We start from the raw sequence: 22,037 nt of genomic DNA, 5'->3' as shown, positions 1-22,037 counted from the left end.
TTTGTTCTTTTATTTTGAGAAGGATCTTGCCAAGTGTCTGAGCCACCCAGGATGGGCTCCAACTTCTGATCTTTTTGTGTCATCCTGCCAGAGACTGGGATCACCAGCACATAACCCCACGATCAGTTTAAAATCCTATTTTCACGTAAGGTGACTGCTGGTGAGTGTTCCTGTCACCAGTACAAAATGCTTAACACCCATAGTTTAAAAGAAGAGAGTTTTATTTTTAGCTCAGCTCACTGGTATTTCAGTCTGCATTCAGCTGCCTCTAGGCAGAAACATCAGGGCAGGAGAGCACAGAAGAAAGCTGCTCAAGTCACAGCAGTCCAGGAGGACAGAAGAAAGGAGAACCGGAGAGGAAGAGGTCAGAACCAGCTGTGGACTGAGTTCCCAGCACCACAAGCCCAGAACCCACTTCCTGCAGAAAGACTGCCCGCCCACTTCCAGCCCACCCTGCTCTGAGCTCCCGGGATTAATCTGCTGATGCGGTCAGCGGCCTGTGATCCACTCACCTCTTGAGCAGTTTATTCACCCGCTGAAGTTGATGATCAGGATTAACCTGCCGCAGCAACACTTAATAGGCTTTAGGATTAGGACCTGAGGTGTTTGGAAGCATTATTCAGCATAATACAAAGAGTGATTTAAAAAAATTTTAAAAGCTTCCATGGAGTATAAAAATATAAAGACCATATACTGGAAGAATCATGAAAATTTCCTAATATTTGAAGGGAAATATGTATGGATGATTCTGTTCACTGTTAGGGTATTCATGACTGTTGAAGCCTAAGTGTTCCATGGAGGAGAAGGCTACAACTGGAGACCATGTATTAAGTGAAGTAAGTCAGACACACAGCATAACTAACATATAGTTTCTCTTATGCAAAAAACCCAGAGTATTAATAAAGAGTAAAATTCAATACAGATAATAGGAAGTATAGAGGCAAATCTTTCTCAAGGGGGAAAGAGGATTAAGAAATGGAGGGCAGTGCCAGGTGTGGTGCACAGCTGTAATCCCAGCACTCAGGAGGCTGAGGCAGGAGGATTGCCATGAGTTCGACACCAACCTGGGCTACACAATGAGCTCAAGGCCAAACCTTGTCTCAAACAAAAAAGAGAGAAAGAAATGGTGGGGTAGAAAAAGGATGAAAAAAGGAATTAAGATGTACAATACACACATACCAGCTCCTCCAGGAAATGTGGAGTGCAAACATGATAAATCAAATCATGACAAATTCTTATGGTCTTCCTTGTGGGTCAAATTTATCTTACAGAAAAAAATGTTATTAAGAGGTCAAAATCATATATATGGATACAATTGTATAAAAATACGTGTGTATGTGTATCTGTGTCCTTTAAATATATTACAAAGTATATTTTTAGAAAGTTGGTTAGGAGATAAAAGTTTTTTAAAATTATTTTCTCCTCTGGAATATTGTTTGTATTTATTTTGTATTTTAATTATTTTTTTTGATACTTAGAGAAATATTCTACTTTAAGAACAAATTTGTGAGAATAAATGGCACTTGAGCCATAGTGTTTTACGCAGCTCATCTTGTGATGAATTAGAGGTAAAGAAAGGTGCCAATGGGTATAAAGGAAGGTAAAAATGTGATGCGTGATGACACATAAGCTCAGTAACATAGGCAGCCTTTGGAATACCCTCCTAGTCCCGTTTGGAGGTCTGTGCGCTCTCTAAAGTCTCACTGATTTAAATGATTCATTCATGAAATACCTTTAGAATATACTATATCCAACATAATTGCAATCATGTGAATATTAAGGAGTTTTGTGAATTGCAATCATGTGAATATTAGGAGTTTTATAATGTATCCAATTTGAATTAATTACATTATATACTTACATGGCAGCATTTGTATAATCTGATTTTTTACCTACTGGTAATTTTTTAATCATTTCTTTCAATTACAGTGACTTACAAGGAGTCAGAACAAATGCCAAAAAAGATGGAAGTGACTGGATTCTCAATGGAAGCAAGGTGTGTAAGGAGAGGCTTTCTAGACCTGCTCTCCAGAGGCATGCTATGGGTAATAATGTCTCAAATTCTGCTCGTTATTGAATCTCCTAGACCTAAGGATGCACACACAAATTGCTCATTTCAGTGCTTAGAGATAGCAAGAAGCTTCCAGCTTTTGTATTCCTAAGACCTGTGGTAGCAGTCTCTGTGTTTGATGTTGTGTACTCTCTCACAAATACTGCATAAAAACTGTTTCAGTTTCTAAACAGCCCTTTCCAAACCAGGAAAAGGGAAGATAGGGGGAAGGACCGTCCATGTTACTCAAATATGGGACCGATAGCTGAACTCTTTGTCAATGAAAGATTTAGGGGGAAATCTTTCTGGTGAATATCAAAGAGTTTACAAATAGCCTAGGACAGAAAGGGACCAGGTGTTATCAACTGAGAGCCCTTCAGTCCTTCTAACCCACTGATAGACTTGGACCACACTGCCACACATCCCTGCAACGGGGTTACAAATGGCTCAGCAGCAGTCATATCCCTTCAAGTGTCTGAGGATGAGTGGTAATGTCTGTACCTAAGCTCATGTCTGGTACACACAGTACTTGGTAAATATGTTTTGTTAACTGAGTGGTAAGTGAAAGAAGGATGCTTATTTTTTATACTGTTCCAAGGAGGTCTAACTGAAAATATGTACAAAGATCTGTTGAAAGGTGAGTTTTTCTGTTTGTTGTTTATTTGGATGTTGGCTCTGAGTGTTGAGCTTAGGGCCTGGAAAGTACTATGCATGTACTGTACAACTGAACAATACCCCAGCCTTGGTTTCTTCATTAAAAATTCTCTTTATTTCCAGTTAGTTTCAGTTTAATATCTTCATGTGTTCTTAGAATATCATTACTAGGAAACTAAACATTCACAAAATGTCTATATTTATGTTACCAGAGGCTGCTGGCAGTTTATGGACTAATGTCAGTGTGCAGACTAGATTTTTGAAATTCTCGGTTTCTGAACAACATTCTGTAATTTTGTCATGACAAAAATATTACCTGTATGGTCAAATAAATTTGGAAGATGTGCATAACTTCTCACTCTGACAGCCTAATATGCACTGCACATCTCTAAAAGTTGGAAACAACATATTTCATGTTCTAAGCATTTTTGTAGACTACCATAAACCATTTATGTTACTCAAATGTGCATAAAGAAATATAAGTCTAAATTATAAATTTAGGCTGATTGCAATGAGTATTCAGTTAACTGCCCATATACAAAGAGCTTGTTTTAAAAGAAGAGTGGGATATTTAGTCCAAAATAAATGGGCTCAGCACTATGGCCACATGCCTTTAACCCTAACTACCGAAGATGCTGAGGCAGAAGGATCACAAAGTCAAGGCCTGTCTCAGCAACTTAACAAGACCATCTTGCAAAATTACAAGGGCTGGAGATGTAGCTGAGGCATAGTGCGCTTTCCTAGCATAGGCGAAGCCGTAGGTTCAACCTGTATTATTAAAAAAACAAATCTGAGCCCATTCTGCTGTGAGAAGCTCTCACCAAAGACGCCATTGCCTGTTTCAAAAACCCTATTATAATAAGAGCAGTAAAAAAATGGAAAGCAAATGAAAGTAAAAGAGTGAGGAAGTAAATACAGTACGTCAGAACTAGTATCTAACCTATAAAATTTCAGCCGAAAGTTTTCAACTACATGATTATTATATTATTATAATTACAGATAAGTTTGTGTCGACATGCAGTGAAAAAGCAGCACGCAGAATGCAGAGAAAATTCCAACTATAAGGGCTAAGGAAGGAAACTCATAGTGATATTTGTATTATACTCAAATGTTTCCCTGCTTTGTTCACTTTATGTCCTGTCTGTATAACACAGTGAGCTTATGTTATAAGCATTTAGTAAAACTTACGTCCATCAGGAATAATTCCAATTCTTTTCAAACTTTTGACTGTCACAATTAGAATGCAAACTGAGAAAGGCCACAGAAAAAGAGAGAATTCCCTTTTAATTTTCTTAGAAAGGCTGTCAGTCACGATGGAAATACAAGCGGTCAAACTATTGTAGGAGGGATTTACAATCCATTAAACCAGTTCTGTAATGAATTCGACAACAGTGTTTGGAGAAATCATTTGATTTTTCGATTGTGGGAACAGGATTCACGTGAATGATTTTTGCCCTGTAGACCACCCCACCTTCTTCCATTCCATTGTTTGCTTATTACCCATAGTTAATGCATGTCTGAGACCATGGGTTTTAGAGCACACAGATAGCAACTGCTGGATGCTTTAATCAAAAATCACTCAGCAACTCCATTGTGTCAGCTACATAAAGTGCTCACTGTTACCGTGGAAGGCAGAAAACTTGGGAGACTTACAAGGCTTTTAAACAAGGAAGTGCCATAGTGGAGTGCATGCTGAAAAAATACAGTCCTGCATGTGTTCAGACAGGGCACAGAGAGACATAAAGAAAGCATGTTCTGTTTGTTTTAGTCCTTGTAAATACGCGTTCACCAGTCCTGACTTGTGTGGACTTAAGAATCACGGAGTGTGATCATACACCTGGGGTTTTGCAGGTGTTCATCACCAACGGGTGGCTAAGTGATGTGGTGATTGTAGTCGCAGTCACAAACCGCGAAGCTCGATCCCCTGCCCATGGCATTAGCCTTTTTCTGGTGGAAAATGGGATGAAAGGATTCATCAAGGGACGGAAGCTACAAAAAATGGGATTAAAGGCCCAGGTAAGTCATAATGTAACTCATATTCAGGTAGCAATTGTTACTGTCAATCAGAAAAGACATGCAGAGAATTACAGGTGGCACTGTCATACCTGCTTCCTACGCCGACCTCCTGGAATGAGGATTTTAGAAAGATCATTCTTTCTAAAGAATGCCGTCTCTTTCCGGTAGTCAGCAAAATACATGAATCAGGATATTTTGAATATCTGTTTTAGAGATGGCAAATAACTTACCGTATTAAGCAAACTCTTTTTGAAGTTTGTTAAAGAAAATTAATTTTTTTAAAGAAAATCATGAATTAAAAACAGAAAATATGTTCCTATGTATTACCAAAAACAAGTTTTGCTGCAAATGTCTTGAAAATTCTTATTCCTTAGAGAACTGGACAATACTGGAGCCTGAATGACAGTGTAGTCCAGTGGAGAAGTCACAAGTTGGGGTCAGATGGACCTGGTTTGACTCCCTGACTTAGCATTTACTATGCTTGCTGACCACTCCTGCATGGCTTCCAGTTTGTTCCTTGTAAAAATTCTTGAAAGGAAATAATAAAAGTTACCACATAGGGGTATTGGGAAACAGGGACCAGCTCAGGGTGTGTCTTACCTACTTGCATGTCCTTGTAGGATACTGCAGAATTGTTCTTTGAAGATGTCCGATTGCCAGCAAGTGCCCTCCTTGGAGAAGAGAACAAAGGCTTCTATTACCTCATGCAAGAGCTCCCACAGGTCAGAAATTAGCGCTAGTGTAGAATAATACGGGACCATGTACAAAGTACGATTGAAAAACACAGTGAATGCTTACATTTTTCAACATCCACTACAGTAAAAGGTATATTGCTGTTGCTCTCCTTCAGCGTATCCCCTGCCCTGTGCTTTGAACATGCTTGTCCCCTGTTTTTGGCCACTTTCTGGCATATTCTAGAAGTCTTTTTTGTGAAGGCCTTTATTTGTACTATCAAAGCTGCCACGATATCCTGATTTACCTTTCATGATCATTTTTACTGCTAGGAAGATCTAGAAGTCACATAACAAATAGGATCTGGGGAATAAGGTGACTGAGAACACACTACATTTCAGGGCTTGTCTTTCTTCCCTAAACCATGGAAGCAACATTAACTACATTTTTTAATCACACCTTGGAAAGATATGAAAAAGCACTTCCAGAACTTCTTCAAAATGTGGTGAGAATGATAGGATAAGTGTGGCTGAAGAGAGGGGAAGTGTTTGAGGGGAGTTAATGCCAGTGTGTCTTTTATTAACTGTAATCATTTTTAAATTTAAATATACACTATTTATTGATCAGCCCTTGTAAATCCATGCATGTCAAACAACTCAGGGATATCCAACCAAAACCTATAAAACAACTGGGAAAAATAGATTTTTTTCAGTTCTGTGATTCCTATTAACTAGAAGCCAAAGAACTTTTAGCTCTGTGTGAGGAATATCACTGTAAACATCTGGTAATTTTAAATAACTTTGGCTCAAAAGGAAAAAGGGGTGAAGTTCAAACTAAAAAATTTTACCAGCATGAAATCTAGCTCCCACACCTGTTTTTTGAATATGGTTGCCTAAAGATCATTGGGCTTTGTGTTCCAGCATGAAGGGATACATTTGTGAATGCCTTGGCATGAGCTAAATATGAAATTGGGGAAAAGGGCTGGGAACCTGGTGTGGAAATACAGTATAAAAATCATCGGCATGATGGATTTATTCTAAACTACTTTTCCACTAGTAGCCTTAACTTACATTCTTGAAGATACTTATTTGTACAGATACATTGTTGTGTAGTACAGAGATCAATAAAGAGCATCAGCTATGGAATTTCTTTACTAATACATGAGTAGAAAGAAGAGAAAGCGATGTGGATGACACATAGTAATAGTCTCATAAAAATAAAGAATTTTTTAAAGAATTTTTCTTTGAAGTAGGTCAGAATCTCAAATCTCTGTGGGGGTATTTTATTTTAAAGAGTTAAAAAAATTTTAGGAGTTCATTATAAAGACTACTTATAAGATGTATTATAATTGAAATTGTGTGACAATCGTTTGTGTAATTAGAGTAATGCTTAAGACTTAATTTTTTGGGTTTTAGGAAAGGTTGTTAATTGCTGATTTGGCAATTTCTGCCTGCGAATTCATGTTTGAAGAAACCAGGAACTACGTAAAGCAGAGAAAAGCCTTTGGGAAAACAATTGCACACATACAGGTAAGCTTGGCTTCAGGGGTTAGTACTAGGAGACAGCCGTTCACTCATCTGAAACGGGGCTGGGGCAAACGCAAATTGGGGATGATTTTGATGTGTGGTATCCATGAATGAGATGCTTAAGGAAAAAAGAGCAGAAAATGAAATCAGAGGTCCCATGGAGAATTTCTACAAGATCTGCAGATGGAGTAGAAAAGGAAGAGCCTGCAGAGATGCCTGAGCGTGAGCATCAGGAAGAAGAAAGCAAACCTGGAGAGTATTGGAGGGAGCTGGGAGTGGCTTCAGTGGTGCCTGTGCTGGTGTGGAGTGACAGACCCAGCAAAGGAAGTAAACATCGTGAAGACACATGGCTCTTTGCTGACTTTTGCCTACCAATGAGTGAGAGCTGAGAATAAAGACGATAATGAGGGGGGAGGGAGAGTAGGGGTAGATGCAGGAGTCAGAGGAGATGCCGAGGTTATTTTTTGTTCTCATGATTGATGGGAGTATTGCAGCACACTGCAGTGCTTACAGGACTCAGTACGGGACACACTGTGAGTGTAGGATGAGAATCAGTTGCTTTGGTTCTTTGCTATGTAGCTCTGTTGGTCACAAAATTTTTTGTCAAAAAGCTCTGATTTCCTTAAGTATCAACAGGGAAAGTTGGTTCTCGAAAAAGTAAAGAGTCACTGAGGTATCTGAGGGGAGGGTGGAAGGTTCAAAATGCTCTTTTTCCAGAGAAAGACTCAGCCAACTAGAGAAGCACCATAGCGTGCTAGCACTGCACTGCTGGGGCCCCTTAGGGCAGTGACTGTGAACTCCGTTGGATCTTCTACGCTTTGTGTCTGAGCGTTACTAGTACAGACACAGCCTGTGCAAACAGAGAGGACGTGGAGGGTTACAGGCGCTCCAGGAAGTTTAAGGTATTGCGAAAGAACTCGGTGGGTAGTGATCATCACAAATACACCAGTCCAATTTCGGACCCTCTAGTTTCTCATTAAAAGAATAAGCATTGGGGCTAGGGATTTAGCTCAGCGGCATAAGCACCTGCCTTGCAAGCAGGCAGTCGTGAGTTCGATCCCCAGTACCAATAAAAATGAAAAAGACAAAAAAGAATAAGCATTGCAGTCATCAAATTGGTGAAACATCTGGCTAGCAGAGACCTTGAATTGTATTTCATTTTTAAAATTTCAACCACAGTGACTTTGACTAAAAGATTTTGCGAAGGTGAAGATAGAAGTAAAACACATTGGTATTGTTTCAAGAGCAGCATCACAGAGATTATGTTTAAGCATGGTTTAAATTCTAGCCTAGCTACTGAAATTTCTCTAGTCTAGGCAAGTTATCTCAGAAATATTTTCCTCTCTGTAAGATTTTTTAAATGCACTTGGTATATAAAATTGTATTTATGAATAATATTAGTAGCTGCCTCGTAGGATTGCTGTGGAGATTTGGTACAGTAAGTGCTTAGACTATTGGCTAGTAAAATAAGCCCTCATTAAAGTTAGCTGTTGCTATGGGCCTTGTCTTCTGTGTTTTTGGAAACTGCTTACTACCTATATATTCATCAGGTTAACTTTTCTCTATTCTGAAAAACACGTCTTCATGTATATATTCCAAAGCTGTAAAAGTGAGGCGCACACTCAGTCCAAGCATACAATTTAACAAGCAAGCCAGGCATGGTGCTACGTGCCTATAATCCTAGTGCTCTGGAAGGCCAAAGCAGGAGCATCTAAAGTTCCAGCCTAGTAACTTGGCAGACTACACCATGTCTCAAAACGTAAAAAAGACAAGGGCTGGGGCTACAGCTTGCTGTGAAGACCCTAGGCTCAATCTCCAGTAGCATCAAGCAAGCAAACGAAAACAGTACAAATGTGCTTACATCCACACTGGTAATCTCAGGATTGCACAAGAGCTAACGGGCAATTCAGCAACACTGTGTTAAAACAGAAAAAGGGGTCCAGGGCCAGGGATGTGGCTCAGCTACCTTGGACCCAATCCTCAGCCAGCAGGGGAGGCTGGGGAGGCAGGGTGGGAGGAAATAGAGAGTGGGTGGGGGAGGGGGAGTTGGCTAATCTAGTTTTCTTAGAGCCAGGATATTATACTGTGTATTTCCTTTTGTTTATGAGTCATGGGCAGTGGGTCCCAATGCTGGCCCTCTGCCCCTAGGTATCCAGAAATGTCAAAGATGGGGGCAGGGGCAGTACCTGGAAGTGTACCTTTTGTTTAGAGGAGAGTGTTGTTAAATGTCTCATTATTCGGAGATAGTTTTGCATTACAGCTAATCTCATTCAAAATTCTAGTGCCTGTAGGCTCCTGATGAGAAATACTGATATACTTACTCCTTTTTGTTTCACTGAGCACATACTTATTAGTTGCCTGTTGAGGTTGTGTTCAGGGCTGATTTGATGGGTAAGACTGGGAAATCCACCTGGAAGCTCCTGGCAGTTTGCAGAAAGTGACACCGCTGGGTATCACTCTGTGACTGTCTCCTCTGTAGGCGAAACAGCATCAGTAACATTTGCCTCTGATATTCAATCCTTACCATTTACAAATCAAAAATGTTTATTAAGACATTTCACAAAATAAGGCTATAGGACTTAGTCGGTAAAAAGTTCAGCTAAGTAAACATAATTTCCATCCTTTGGAAGTGTGTATTTCCTGCTTTTGGATTTCATACTACATATAGCAAAAATAACTATAATATTATTCGGGTTGCCTGAATGGCTCAGAAAGCATGTGGCTTGACATATAACCATGAAGGAAACAGGAAATTGAGCTGTATGTACTATTTTCTTATAAAAGAAAAAGCTTTTTTGAAAATACAGTCGTGTACGACATATTCCCATCAGCGGCCGTGTGAGTGTGACCCACTGACACAGCCAGTGAATTATGGGTGTGTCTGTGGAAATACCAGTGTAAACAAACCGTCAGTGATATAAAAGTATGATTATGTGTGGTGCATAATAGTTGATAATAAATGGCAGCACTATTTGTTCATATATTCATAGTACTGTACTTGGCCAGTGGGGTATACGCCTACTTATTTAAAAATGCTTATTGTAGAACAGTGTGCTGCCCATGCCAGCAGAGTCTCATCATCTTGTGTTTCCCAAGGCTCTTCATTGCTAACAATACAGCAGCTGACCTGTACCATGTGGGTCTGTGTAAGTATGTTTTGTGACAATCGCACAGCGATGACATTGTCTGATGGCATGTTTCTCAGAATATCCCTATAGTTATGTAACACATGGCCGTATCTGCGTATTGTAGTTTCATAGTAAAAAACAAATAGTTTCAATCCAGTTTTTCACGTCATTTTATTGCCTTTCTGCAAAGGCAGTTCACTAAATTTTCGGTAGGGGGCAGTAGCATTTTGTTCACACAGGTTCATGTACTATTATTATTCACACAGGTTTGAGTACTACTATATTCAAATAGGAGTAAGTGCTGAAGTTTCTGAGCTTTTCTTCCAATTTTTCTGTTGTATTAAGTAAGTGTCTTTGGAAACAAATGTTCCTATTTCAAGTTAGAAATATACGTGGAGATAATGAATGACCGATACATGCTTACAGCTCCTTTTCTGGTTCTAGTTATTCACCTGAAAAGAAGACCCGTGTCAGTCACAGTTTACTTGGCCTCACATCATTTTATCACTGTGCAGCTCTTCAGTTCCCTTTATCTGGTTCTTGAATTTTGAACATTTTGGGTCTTTCTGACCATTTGCATATATGGTCATAAAATTTACATTTTTTTTAATGGAGGGCTATAATACCGAAATAGTAATAGCTACAGATTTTTTATTTCTCTATAATGACAGTAGATGCTATATCTACTCATGATTTCCCCTGGAATAGACCATAAAACATTAAAATTGCTAATGAAATATTATTTATTGACTTATGCTAAATGAAATGTCTTTTTTGCTTCACAGCTATAAAAAGTAAGTATTAAATTGTATTCTTTTTACAGATAAGGAAGTTGAAGCAAAGAAAATTTACATAACTTCATCAAAACTACACAGACATTCTTAAGTCCAAAATCTACATTCTTAACCACATGGGTCTTGTTGCCCAAAAGTCTGAGTAAATGGCCCTTTTTTCTTTCTATATTTTTGCTCACTCAGTGGGTACTGAAATAAAAATGGAATGTACTATTCTAAGTCGAGGTCCCGATTAGTCATATCCTGTGTGGTTCATGCTCTTGATTTTAAGGGCACAGAGGATGGGGGGGGGGTGCTTTTCCCTTGTGTGCCTGCATAAAGGGTATCTAGTTCTTAATTAACTGAAAGATTAGCTAACACAGCTCATCTGTTTCCATTTACATCTGAAGGCATCGGGTATGTACAGCTAATGGTGTTGTTTAAATGACTGCTGGGCCAGGTAATCTCCCTCAGAGTCTTCGGATTCTAAGAGTCTGAGATATTTGTTACTGTGAACTCTGAAGGAGCCTCTATCCAGTCGTCTTAGTAACTTAAAAAGAATTTTTAAAGTGCTAGGTGCGGTGGTACCGATTAGCAGATGTTAGTAACTGCTGAAGATATTGCTGTGAACTTGTTGATCATCCATCGGGAACGCTTGCCTCACGCTGTGTGGTGCTGCTGTTAGCTCCCATTCTCTAGAGGATGGCTTCAGGACACACGGCGCAGTGTCTGCAGTGAAGGGCAAAGGCCAGGCTGCTTCTGTTAGGTGGCGCTCAGCTCAGCGCCAAGAATATGTAAATATGCAATCCCTTTATCTGCAGAGAGTAAATTATGTACTCTTGGAGGCATTAATTTTTCTCAGAGCTCTGGACCTCCCTGAATGCCAGGTTTTAAGTGACTCCATCCTGGTGTGAAATTTAACTTGAGCTTCTGGAATCTCCCACCACTCCCATGGGAATAGTTCTCATGTGAGAGAATCGGGCTTCTCTCACACGTAAATTCTCAAATGTGGCATTCTGGTGGGCAAAAATGTCTTGAGCTTTGTCAGATTCTCCTTTATTTTCCAAATGAAGTATCACTGGACTGAGCCCAGAATGGGTTTAGAACTCAGTTTCAGGAGATTCCATAGGATATTCCCGCTTTCTGTTCTCAATTTATAGACAAGATTGTCTTCTTTTTTTATTTCTTGTTCCATCTTTAGATTCCCCATGAGTAAACCTCAATGTGTGAGGTAGGAGTAGGGAAACTTTGTGCAACTTGAAGGGTAGAAATTAAGGGGAAAGAATGGGAGGTGAAAAAAGGCTGGGCGTGGTGGCACCCCTGTATGATCCCAGTAGTCGGGAGGCTGAGGCAGGACAACCACAAGTTCAAGGCCAGAATGGAATAAGTGCCAAGTTCCATTCTAACCTGAGCTACACATTGAAACCCTGATTCAAAAACAAACAAACAGAAGGCCATGGGCTGGGGATTTAGTTCATTGGCGTAAGTGCCTGCTTGGCAAACACGAAGTTATGAGTTCAATCCCTGGTACCAGGAAGAAAAAAAAAAGCCCATGAAGATGCTGAGGAGGCCCAGCCTGTTCAGATTCAGAGGCCAGTGCATAGGAGGGGGAAGGTGTTGGGAACAGCCTTCCCGAGGTGTGGTTGGGGGATCCTTAGGCGCCAGTTACATTCTGGTTTTAGAAGAGTGGGATAAAACCAAGGGAAAGACAGGTGGTGATGTTTTGTGTGTGTGTTTTTAAACCAGCTGAGTTGGGATGTTGAAACATCTGGACAGAATCTGTCCCTCAGACCTGCTGCTCCACATGACACACGGAGATCTAACCAGGTCCTGGGTCATTATATACCCATGCAATTTTCCAGAAATAAAAAGTACGGAAACTGTCTCCACACCAGTGATCCTGAAAGATTCAGTCTTGTGGCTTGAGAATTCTTGTGACCAGTAGTGTAAAAATAGGCCGAGGATCCTCTGAACATCTAGCTCCCCTACCGTCTCGAGAGCTCAGTCCTGGCTTTGGATTAGTGTAGTGCAGACACAGGATGTGCTGAGCTGCTGTGTTTCACTGTCCCACCAGGTTTGTCACTGATTTCCCTGTATGCTGCTGTAACCTGTGTCTTACAAATGCCACGGGAGAATGTTTAGAACTCTTTGTGTGAATTTCCATAATGAAAGCAACCAGCTGGTCATACCTGGGCCTCGATCTTAAATAGTCATCTAGAATAGAGTGTACTTTTGGAGGCTCTCAAGGTACAGCATGCCAGTATTTCAAGTCCAAGCCAATTTCCTGAAAGAGGTTCAAGTGGATGCCAAAGAAAACAGTGTCAACACAAAAGCTTGGGGTATATAAGCAAAAAATCAAGAATGAAGTAACTTCATTAAAGAGAGAGCAGCCAGGAATAATTGAAGATGCTCTCAGTTTCCAAGAGTGCATAGTATGTTAACACTGACAATTCCAGATTATTCAGATTCATTTAAAGAATATGCTATACATACTATTCAGAGGGGTGACAGAAAGTGTTTAGAGAGGGGGTACAAAAGATTCTGGTACACTGGATTTTTACCTCCTGAGGGCTTTGATTCCATTATTCATATTACAGATAATATGCATTGGCATAATGGATACTTAGATGTACTTATGAACAAGTGGTGTGCTGTAGCCCATCTAGCTTGATATTTTATTATTTTGCTCTAAGACAAAGGTAGAATAGGGAAACATAGTTAATTCCATTAATAAGGAATAATTCTTCAAGGATTTGGTCTCAAAACAGGTGTGGCTCACAGCTGTACGTAAAGGACTGTACCACAAGATGGTGCCCATGTGTTAGTAACGCTGTTTTCCAAGCAGTTTCCTTTGCTAATCTGAACTTTAGAGTCTAAAACATGAGATTAGTTTTGATATTTACCAGTTTCTGCATCTTTTAGTGCAAGCTTCCTTAGCACTGAAATACATTTATTTGGTGCTAATTTATTAATTTAAGCTGATTAATTCAACTTATGCTTTATTTTGGAAGATGAAATCAGCAATCCCACATTAATTTTGCTCTCAGTGTCTTTTATTATGTAATTTTTGAAATGCTGAATCAAAATACGTACTTTTGCCAAGCTCATTTTCTTCTTTCCTCTTCTTTAAACACTAGACTGTGCAGCATAAACTAGCAGAGTTAAAAACACACATATGTGTGACCAGAGCTTTTGTGGACAACTGTCTGCAGCTGCATGAAGCAAAACGTCTGGACTCTGCCACTGCTTCCATGGCCAAGTACTGGTAGGCCTGTGACAGAAATTAAAATGCGGGGTGCGCGCAGACTGCTGTGGGGTTCTGCCAGGTTTCCACTCAGTTTTGGGGATGTTAATGAAAATGCAAGGAGGGATCAACTTTTTTAAACTGCTGACAAGCCCCACTAGGCCTATTTACAATGTGTTAAAAGTTACTCAGGTTAGTATTTAATTCATAACTTGCTGTTGAAAATAAAATATTAAGAGACTGAAGTAGAATGACTGCTTAGTTCATTCAAAGAACATTTAATTTCAGATTATCTGAAGTGTTTCAGTATGGTGAGCCCAAGAGAGAACACAAAATGCTAGGAGTCTTGGAATACTGTGCGGTAGCAGTTCTTCCATTAAGTAGCTCTAAGCAAACTTTGTCTTTCCAGGGACGCTTTCTGCTAATCAGTGAAATGATTAGGTCACCCAAGATGTTCCCATTTAAGGTGTTTTTCAGATCTAAGGAAAAAAATTACTGAATGAGTGACTATCCAATCAAAAGTTGCAGTGCTCTATTAAATGAAAAGATACCCTGTTTAGAAACACTTTTGTTTGAAATACAGATGATTAACATGGTAAAGATGGGTTACCACCTTTACCATGTTGGTAAAGATGGGTTGATTGACCCATATAAGCTTTTGTGTGTTTTAAGATGCAAGAACATAGAATTTAAATCAGGTTGTGCAAGTAGATTTAGTTTCCTTTTGTTGAAAAATTCTTACATCTCATTAGGCCAAAAGTAACCTTGAAAAAATTCCTATCATTATTCATTAACTCGGTTCAGTTTAGTCAAATGTAAAATAAGGGAAATGTGCAGAATAGTGCTTTGTGTGATGATCACACAACAAGAAATATGACAGTGTGAAAGGTAACATGGAATTGCAAGGAACCACAACTCTTAATGGAGACTTTTTACATTAATATCAGGTACTTTGATTAGGGTGAAAAAGTGTGAAGAATGTAGGTTTTTTGGGGAAAGAGAAATTTGCATAGTTATTGACGTGTTCCTCGAGCAAAACACATTTATAGACATAAAAGCCAGGGGAAGCAACCTGTTATAACCCATTAAATACTTCACCAAAATACTTGCCAGATACAGAAAATCATGGAACTCCAAGTATTACTGCTCGCTGGAGATTTGTCTATTTAGAAAACCTTTTCCTATCCTATAGCTTACGTCAAAAATTACTTTAAATAGAAAAGATGTGTCTGTGCTTTATGTTTGCAACTACTGAAAATAGAAGAGTTGGGGCTGGGGATTTAGCTCAGCGGCATAAGCGCCTGCCTTGCAAGCAGGCAGTCGTGAGTTCGATCCCTGGTACCGGTAAAAACAAAAAAGACAAAAAAAAAAAAAAAAGAAAATAGAAGAGTTTTGGATAGACATGTTTTTATGTGAAAGTGTGTGAGATCCCTGCCACCCCGGGTTTAATTGTAGATAAAGTTAACACTGGGTGAGCAGAGGGCCAAGGCTGTCAGCCAGCACGTGCGAGGTCCTGGGCGTGAGCCCAGTCCTGCAAAACAAGGGGAATGGCTGTGATCAGATCAGAAGACTTCTCTGACTCCTCTGCAGTGTCACTCTGAAGAATAACCCTAAATAACTTCGTAATGCTTCCTGGGTAGGAAGATGCGCTTCATCGGGCCACCCTCCTGGGCTTTCCTTTCGCCTTCAGTTTACTGATGGAACATTAGTACCTTACACATTTTTTTCAGCGTTTTGGAATTCTGAATTGTAATCTTCAGGAAGAAAGTAGCATGTTTGGAAAGAAAAGGACATATTACAAGGAGAAAAAGAATTAGACGACTGGTAAATTAGATCATACAGAGAACCTAAATAAGCTGGACCTAATTCAGTCTTCACTGCACCCTTTTCAAGCCAGAAAGAGCCGAACCATCTTGAGTTTTTACTTTTTTTTGGTCCCGGGGACCGAACTCATGACAGGCAGGTACTTATGCTGCTGAGCTAAGTCCCCAGCCCTGAGTCTTTACATTTTGTTTCTAGCCTTAAGAAACATGCAGCCAGAAATAAAAATGAAGGAAGGTATTCGTTTATGTGAAAGTTCTCTTGAAATTTATTTTATGTGTGATTTTTAGCTTCTTTTCTAATATGTTTAGTTGAATTATCTGATAAGTATATGCATTTAAGCAATCATAAATAACTAATCTCTTGATGATAAAGCATCTTCTCTTACTTACTGTGTACTGCCCTTTCCTGCTTCTTCTTTTGCTCATCCAGGGCATCTGAGCTGCAAAACAGTGTGGCCTACGACTGTGTACAGCTCCACGGAGGATGGGGATACATGTGGGAGTACCCCATTGCAAAGTGAGTCCTCTGCTTCTGTTACGCTCTTCTTCATGATGTGAAGGGAAGAAATTTTCTTTACTTTGCATACCAAGTAAAGAAGGAAAGACGCTGAGTTGGGGCGCACACCTGTAATCCCAGCACTCGGGAAGCTGAGACAGGAGGATCACTGTGAGTTTGAGACCAACCTGGGTTACAAATTGAATTCAAGACCAGCCTGACTCAAAAAAAAAGTATAGAGGGAAAGAAAGCACAAACTTGTGTTTTTTTTGGTACCAGGGACTGAACTCACAGCCACACGCTTATAAGGCAGGCGCTTATGCCGCTGAGCTAAAAGCACAGCCTCTATTTTTGTATTTTTTAGCTGACTACAGAATATGTTTATGCAAATGGAAAGCAGCTTTATTTTTTATCAGCTCACCACCAGAATTGTCATTTTTTTAAAAAGCTAAAGAGCCTACTATACCAAAACTTGAAGCTTGGCCTGGCTTTGAAGAACATGTACCACTCTTTGTCATTGTTTTGTTTCTGTAGAGCTGGCGATTGAACCCAGCCTCCCACGGTAGATGGTGTCTCCCTCCTCGCTAGGCCCCAGCAGCTGTTTACCAGCAAACACACAGAAGCAGTGACACAGAGTAATGAATTTGCATTCTAGAAGGTTCTGGTGTGGCATACCTAAAATACCGGATTATTTATTTTGCTCTGAAAAGTGTTTTTTCCAAATAGAATTTTCATCTCTTCAAATTAAAGGAAATTAAATGCACCCCTTTATTACATGTGAAGGTTGTTAGCTTGAAACAGTAGCAGCTTGTACATAGGGAGCGTCATCTTCCTTCCTTCTCCTGTGTTTCCATTGTTTTCTCTTCCCTTCTTCTTTGGTCTTTTATCTCCATTTCCTTATGGCAGATTTCCTCATCACCTTAGAAAAGATCTTTTTCCTCCTTTTTCCCTTTTGTTTTCTTGGCATTACAGCGGATTAAACCCAGGGGCTCGCACTGAGGTCGAGCCTCAGCCCCTTTTTAATGTTTTGTTTTGGGTCAGGGTTTTGCTGAAGCCACCAGGTTGCCCGGTCTGAGCTGGACCTTGAGATCTTCCTGCTTCGGCTTCCCAGTGTTGCTGTTCAAAGCTGGCACACCACACTGCTTTTATCTTTCTTCACGGTATTTTCAGCTTATAAAATTTTTCAGCAAAAGCTTTGATGTAGACATAGAAAAGCCCCTCTTCATTCTGAACTTGAGGATAGGAATGCTGTGGGCTTCTAAAAACTTTTGCTAATTTTTATCTTAATATAAAGGATTTAAATAAATTATCAAACTGCTTGTATTTAAACTGACTAATGCTTTTAAAATTACCAGCTTTACAAGTGTAATGTAAAAACAGCTACGCTTGTAATCTTTCCAAAGGAAAATACATGTTTTATTAGCATCTCGAGAACAGAAGCTGTAGCATAAATATAATTTGCCAACTTTCTGAGGTCACCAGTAACTCGGAAGACTTCAGTTTACTAGATATAATTTACATCTCTTTGTAAAAGCTCAGCATTCACCAGGGTCGTTTCTTTTGCTAATGTAGGCATGAAATAGCTGAGTAATTCCTTTTGGTTTGTTTAGTCAATTCTTGGACTTGGCTCTAGTTTGTCCTTTGAATAGACCTCAGGCCAATTTGTGTGTGTGTGTGGTACTAAAGATTAAACCTACATCCCCGGTGCTTTTCATTTTTATTTCGAGATGAATTCTTAGTAAGTCCCTAAGTTGCCCACTCTGAGCTGGAAGCTGTGACCCTTTTCCCACAGCCTCCCAGCACTGAGGTCTCGGACTGTGCAGCCACACCCAGCCAGCAGACTCTTCCTTTAAGTCCTGTGTAGTCATGAAATAAATATCTGGTGAGGTAGCACAAACTTTATCATCACTGGAATTTTTCCTGTACATTTTTATGTGTTATTCAGAATATTCATCATCTTATTGATAATACTCACAGTGCTTAGAATGTGACATAGAAGTAGATGTTTATATTTCCTGCTTAACTGTGTTGTGATAACCATGCTGGGAATGTAGTCATGGAGTGGTTTCGTGTTTGTGTAGTTTAGTTCAGGTTCCAAGAAAGACACAGCAGGTGCAGAGGAGTCAGCGTCTGAGTCGTGTCAGATTAGTGTGCTGTAAACTTCGGTCTGTTTTCTCAGAGTTCTTTCCTTTGTATCAGTAGCAAGAAAGACCCGATGACTTATTTAAAATCCTTGTTTTCAGTTTGAAAAATTTGTGTGTCATATAAAGAATAGTAATTACCCTCTTGGCCACCTGATTAGATCAAAGATTGTAAAAATCTTTTCTAGACCACTGTTTATCTCCCCAGAGGCAAAAGGACTTTTACAGTCACCTAAATTCAAGTAAGCTGATTAAACACCCCAGGCAGTTTGTGGGTAGAGCGGGCAGACTTGGATTTATGAGAAGAAAATCCATCTGTTTGTGCTTCTCCTCCTCCAGAGTAAGCTACAGTACTTGTTAGACACGTGTAATGTATTGCTGAGTCTTGGATTCGTAGGTAAAAAGGGTACTGTGTCCCCCTATACCCATGTTTTGGTTAATAAACCCAGCGAGTGGGTTTATTTGTCTTACGCTTCGGAGTGGGACTGGGAGCCATGAAGCTGAAGCCTGGGCAGGGCGGCAACATCTCTGTCATATGGGGACAGGCAGCCTGAGACGGAGAGCTTCAGTGCAGTGTGGTTAAACATTTCTCCTGCTGCTATTCTTTATTAATTTTAGTTTAATTAGTAACCTGTAAAAGGTGCGCTGATCTGTGTCTTACATACTCCACTGGAGTTTCTCTATTGTGGGGAGAAACTTAAGACGTCTGAAACTGTCTGAGTGCCTCAGAATTGCTGAAGTGGGCCAACGTGCCAGGAAGCAGTGTGCAAGCACCCGCTTTTCAGGGAAACATCAAAGTCTGTCCAGAAAGGAGTACACAGGAAAACAGAAGTGCCTACATTCTAAAACTTGCATCAGTTCTGAGGTTCTAGATTTTCTTTGCAATAGAGTAAGTCACGTCAGTAAATATTTACTGAGTGCCCGTTTTTTTGCAAGGTGCCCTGATGAATATGAAAATCTAAATCTAGATTGATCATGTTCCTAGAGAGTGGACACATTTGTCTCAAAAGTTAAGTAATTAGCAGAAGATTTTAATTGGAAAAAAAAGCCTTTGATTTTTGTCTGCTGGAAAATTCTAAACCTCAACAATTAGCCCCAGATGCCTAGGTCATTGAAAGATTGTGACATCATAAAAATGATACTTTCCAAAGAGTTAGGGTGCCTAACATTCTTATTCCAGTCTGCCAATACCCGTTTTGTGACCAGTAGATGGTACGGTAACCATTAATTAGTAAGTTCTCTAGATCTGGGTTCTTCTGTATGCAAAATATTCATAGTATTTATCTTTTTGATCCTGGAGCTGAGAGGTTAAATTGAGATGAAAAAAAAGTAAAAATAACAGCGCAGTGGTGTGGTTCCTGTTGTGGCTGTCAGAAGTGAACTGACAGCCTGTCCTTCTGTGGACAGTGGAGTCCGCCACTTAGGATTTTAACCCCATCGGTCAGTGGAGTGATTATCAATCATTTCCAAAAATAACTTACTTTTTTATAGGAGTAGTACTTGGTAAAGCATCAGTTTATATTTTTGATGATGATAATGGTGATAGAAACTAAAAGAATAATGGAAGATAATTTCTCTCATCTTTTGTTTTTCATGTGTGTGTTTTGGGGTTTGTTTTGTTATTTCTTTATTTTGCTTTTGTGATAGGGTTTTGCTATGCAGTTCAGGCTGCTCTTGAACTCACTTTGTAGCCCAGACACTCAAACTTGTAGTGACCTCCTGCCCCAGCCTCCTGAATGCTAGGATTACAGGCATGCAACAGTCATGCCTGGCTTGGTTTTTTTCTTTAAAACCAGTATATTTCAACTTCCTGGGAAAATATTAAAAGATAACAAGTAATTAAGACATTCCATGTATTTCAAAAATTGAAATATACTTTTCAGAATGCTTTCATATGTGCTGGATTTTATAAAATTAAATCAGGTAAAACAATTATAAATTCAGTTTTGAATTTGTAATCTCTTTAAACAAACTAAAAAACCTATATAAATTATCAGTGCCTTAAATATATCAACCTAAGGTGAATGTTATACTGGGAAAATAAGTTATGAAGAACGTTCTTAGTTTGAATTTCATTAAATGTATAGTTAGTAGTTACCTGGTAAAATGAACTTTAAAATTTTTGATATCTTTTATTTGTATAAATTCAATTATCTTTAAATTTATCTAGAGCTTACGTGGATGCCCGAGTTCAGCCAATCTATGGTGGCACCAATGAAATCATGAAGGAACTGATCGCAAGAGATATCGTCCGAGACTAGCAGGCCTCTGCCCACATCCCGGAATCCTATTATACATAATCAGGTTTGAAATCTACTCAAAACAGCATCACCTGGAGAAGAACCGAGGCCCGAGTTTCTACATGCTTTGTCTATAGAGACAGAAATCAAGATCAAGTTAACACAGTGGAAGAAGAAATGTTTCAATCCAGAGTACCAGGTTCTCTCATAAAAGTTTTAATTTTTATATAAAAATCAAAGATTTTTTGATTCTATAAGCCTTAATATTTCATTTACCTCAAAATTTCTAAAAAGTATTAATTATATATAAGTCCCTAGAATTCAAGCAGAATTAATTTTATATTGTCAAGCTATAAAAGCATTAATAATATAGACTATGAACTTATAAAGGAAAAAGTAAGTGTACTTTATAATATAAAGTCATTCAACTATGTGTGTTTTGCTCCAGATTCCCTAGGACATTGGTAACACCTTGCTACTCTATGCCTTATTTTTAAGCAATCAATGAACCTATTTTTGAAACAAAATACATTGGATGCTATCAACATATATAGTTGTTGTGTGTCAGTTAAAAATAAAACTTCTTTAAAAATAAAAACACCTGTCCAGACTGTCTCTGGGAAAACCATGATCCTTTCTACCATCTGCCTTGAAATTCCCGGGACTCAACCTTTGCCTAACTCCAGTTGGAGAATTTGCTGGCTTCTCTTAAGCACTGATACTTGGGCTTTGAACCTATTTTCATTCCACTTTATAAGAGAAAACAAAAATAATCCATCCTTAAATTTCAAAATGCCTATAGGTATCAAAGTAGTAAGTTTTATTTTGTAACGATAATTTATCAGTTTCGCAAATATTTTGTATCTTCTATAAGCAAGGCTGTCTAAAAGTATGATGGCAAACAAATCTTGCAAAACTCATTAAGTGAATAGGGAAAGTGCGTCTGTGAATCAGCAGAGGCCATGCTGGGTCTTGGAGGAGCCCATCAAGAAGAAACCAGTTAGCCCTTCCAGTAAACCTCAGGCAAACAAGGACAAGAGAAGCCGAAAAGCTCCAGGCTGAGAATCAAGAACTAGCCCCCCCCCCCCCAGCACACCTCCACAAGCAGCCAGCTGGTTCGGAGCACAGGCTGAGTTGACAGCAACTGAGGTACAAAAGCAACTGACTGCTTGTTTAGTTGACTTTGCAGACATGGGGCTGGTGGTCTGAGCACCTATTGGGAGGATAACAGTATGCAATGTATCAATTCGGGGGGGGGGTCCTTTCTGTCTTGG

At 39.4% G+C, this 22,037-nt stretch overlaps 1 protein-coding gene across 2 annotated transcripts in view; it reads left to right on the top strand.

The window, feature by feature from the left end:
- The window catches only part of Acadl (acyl-CoA dehydrogenase long chain), a 36,961-nt gene extending 15,600 nt beyond the window's left edge, over positions 1-21,361 (top strand). The window contains exons 5-11 of one of the 2 annotated variants that reach the window (XM_023567037.2): positions 1,930-1,996; positions 4,556-4,720; positions 5,341-5,442; positions 6,808-6,921; positions 13,957-14,084; positions 16,317-16,403; positions 20,694-21,361. In XM_023567037.2, coding sequence (XP_023422805.2) covers positions 1,930-1,996; positions 4,556-4,720; positions 5,341-5,442; positions 6,808-6,921; positions 13,957-14,084; positions 16,317-16,403; positions 20,694-20,784 — 754 coding nt within the window. In that variant the 3' untranslated portion in view covers positions 20,785-21,361. Of the gene's footprint in view, positions 1-1,929; positions 1,997-4,555; positions 4,721-5,340; positions 5,443-6,807; positions 6,922-9,963; positions 10,065-10,869; positions 11,888-13,956; positions 14,085-16,316; positions 16,404-20,693 lie in introns of those variants that run through there. The other variant, XM_063237435.1, reaches the window with a different exon arrangement.
- Positions 21,362-22,037: the final 676 nt, after the last annotated feature.

This window comes from Cavia porcellus, unplaced genomic scaffold (genome assembly GCF_034190915.1).
Source record: "Cavia porcellus strain 051 isolate PalLab524CR breed Dunkin Hartley unplaced genomic scaffold, mCavPor4.1 scaffold_26, whole genome shotgun sequence".
NCBI lineage: Eukaryota > Metazoa > Chordata > Mammalia > Rodentia > Caviidae > Cavia > Cavia porcellus.
The sequence above is the reverse complement of the archived record's forward strand: the minus strand, read 5'-3'. Positions and strand labels throughout refer to the sequence as shown.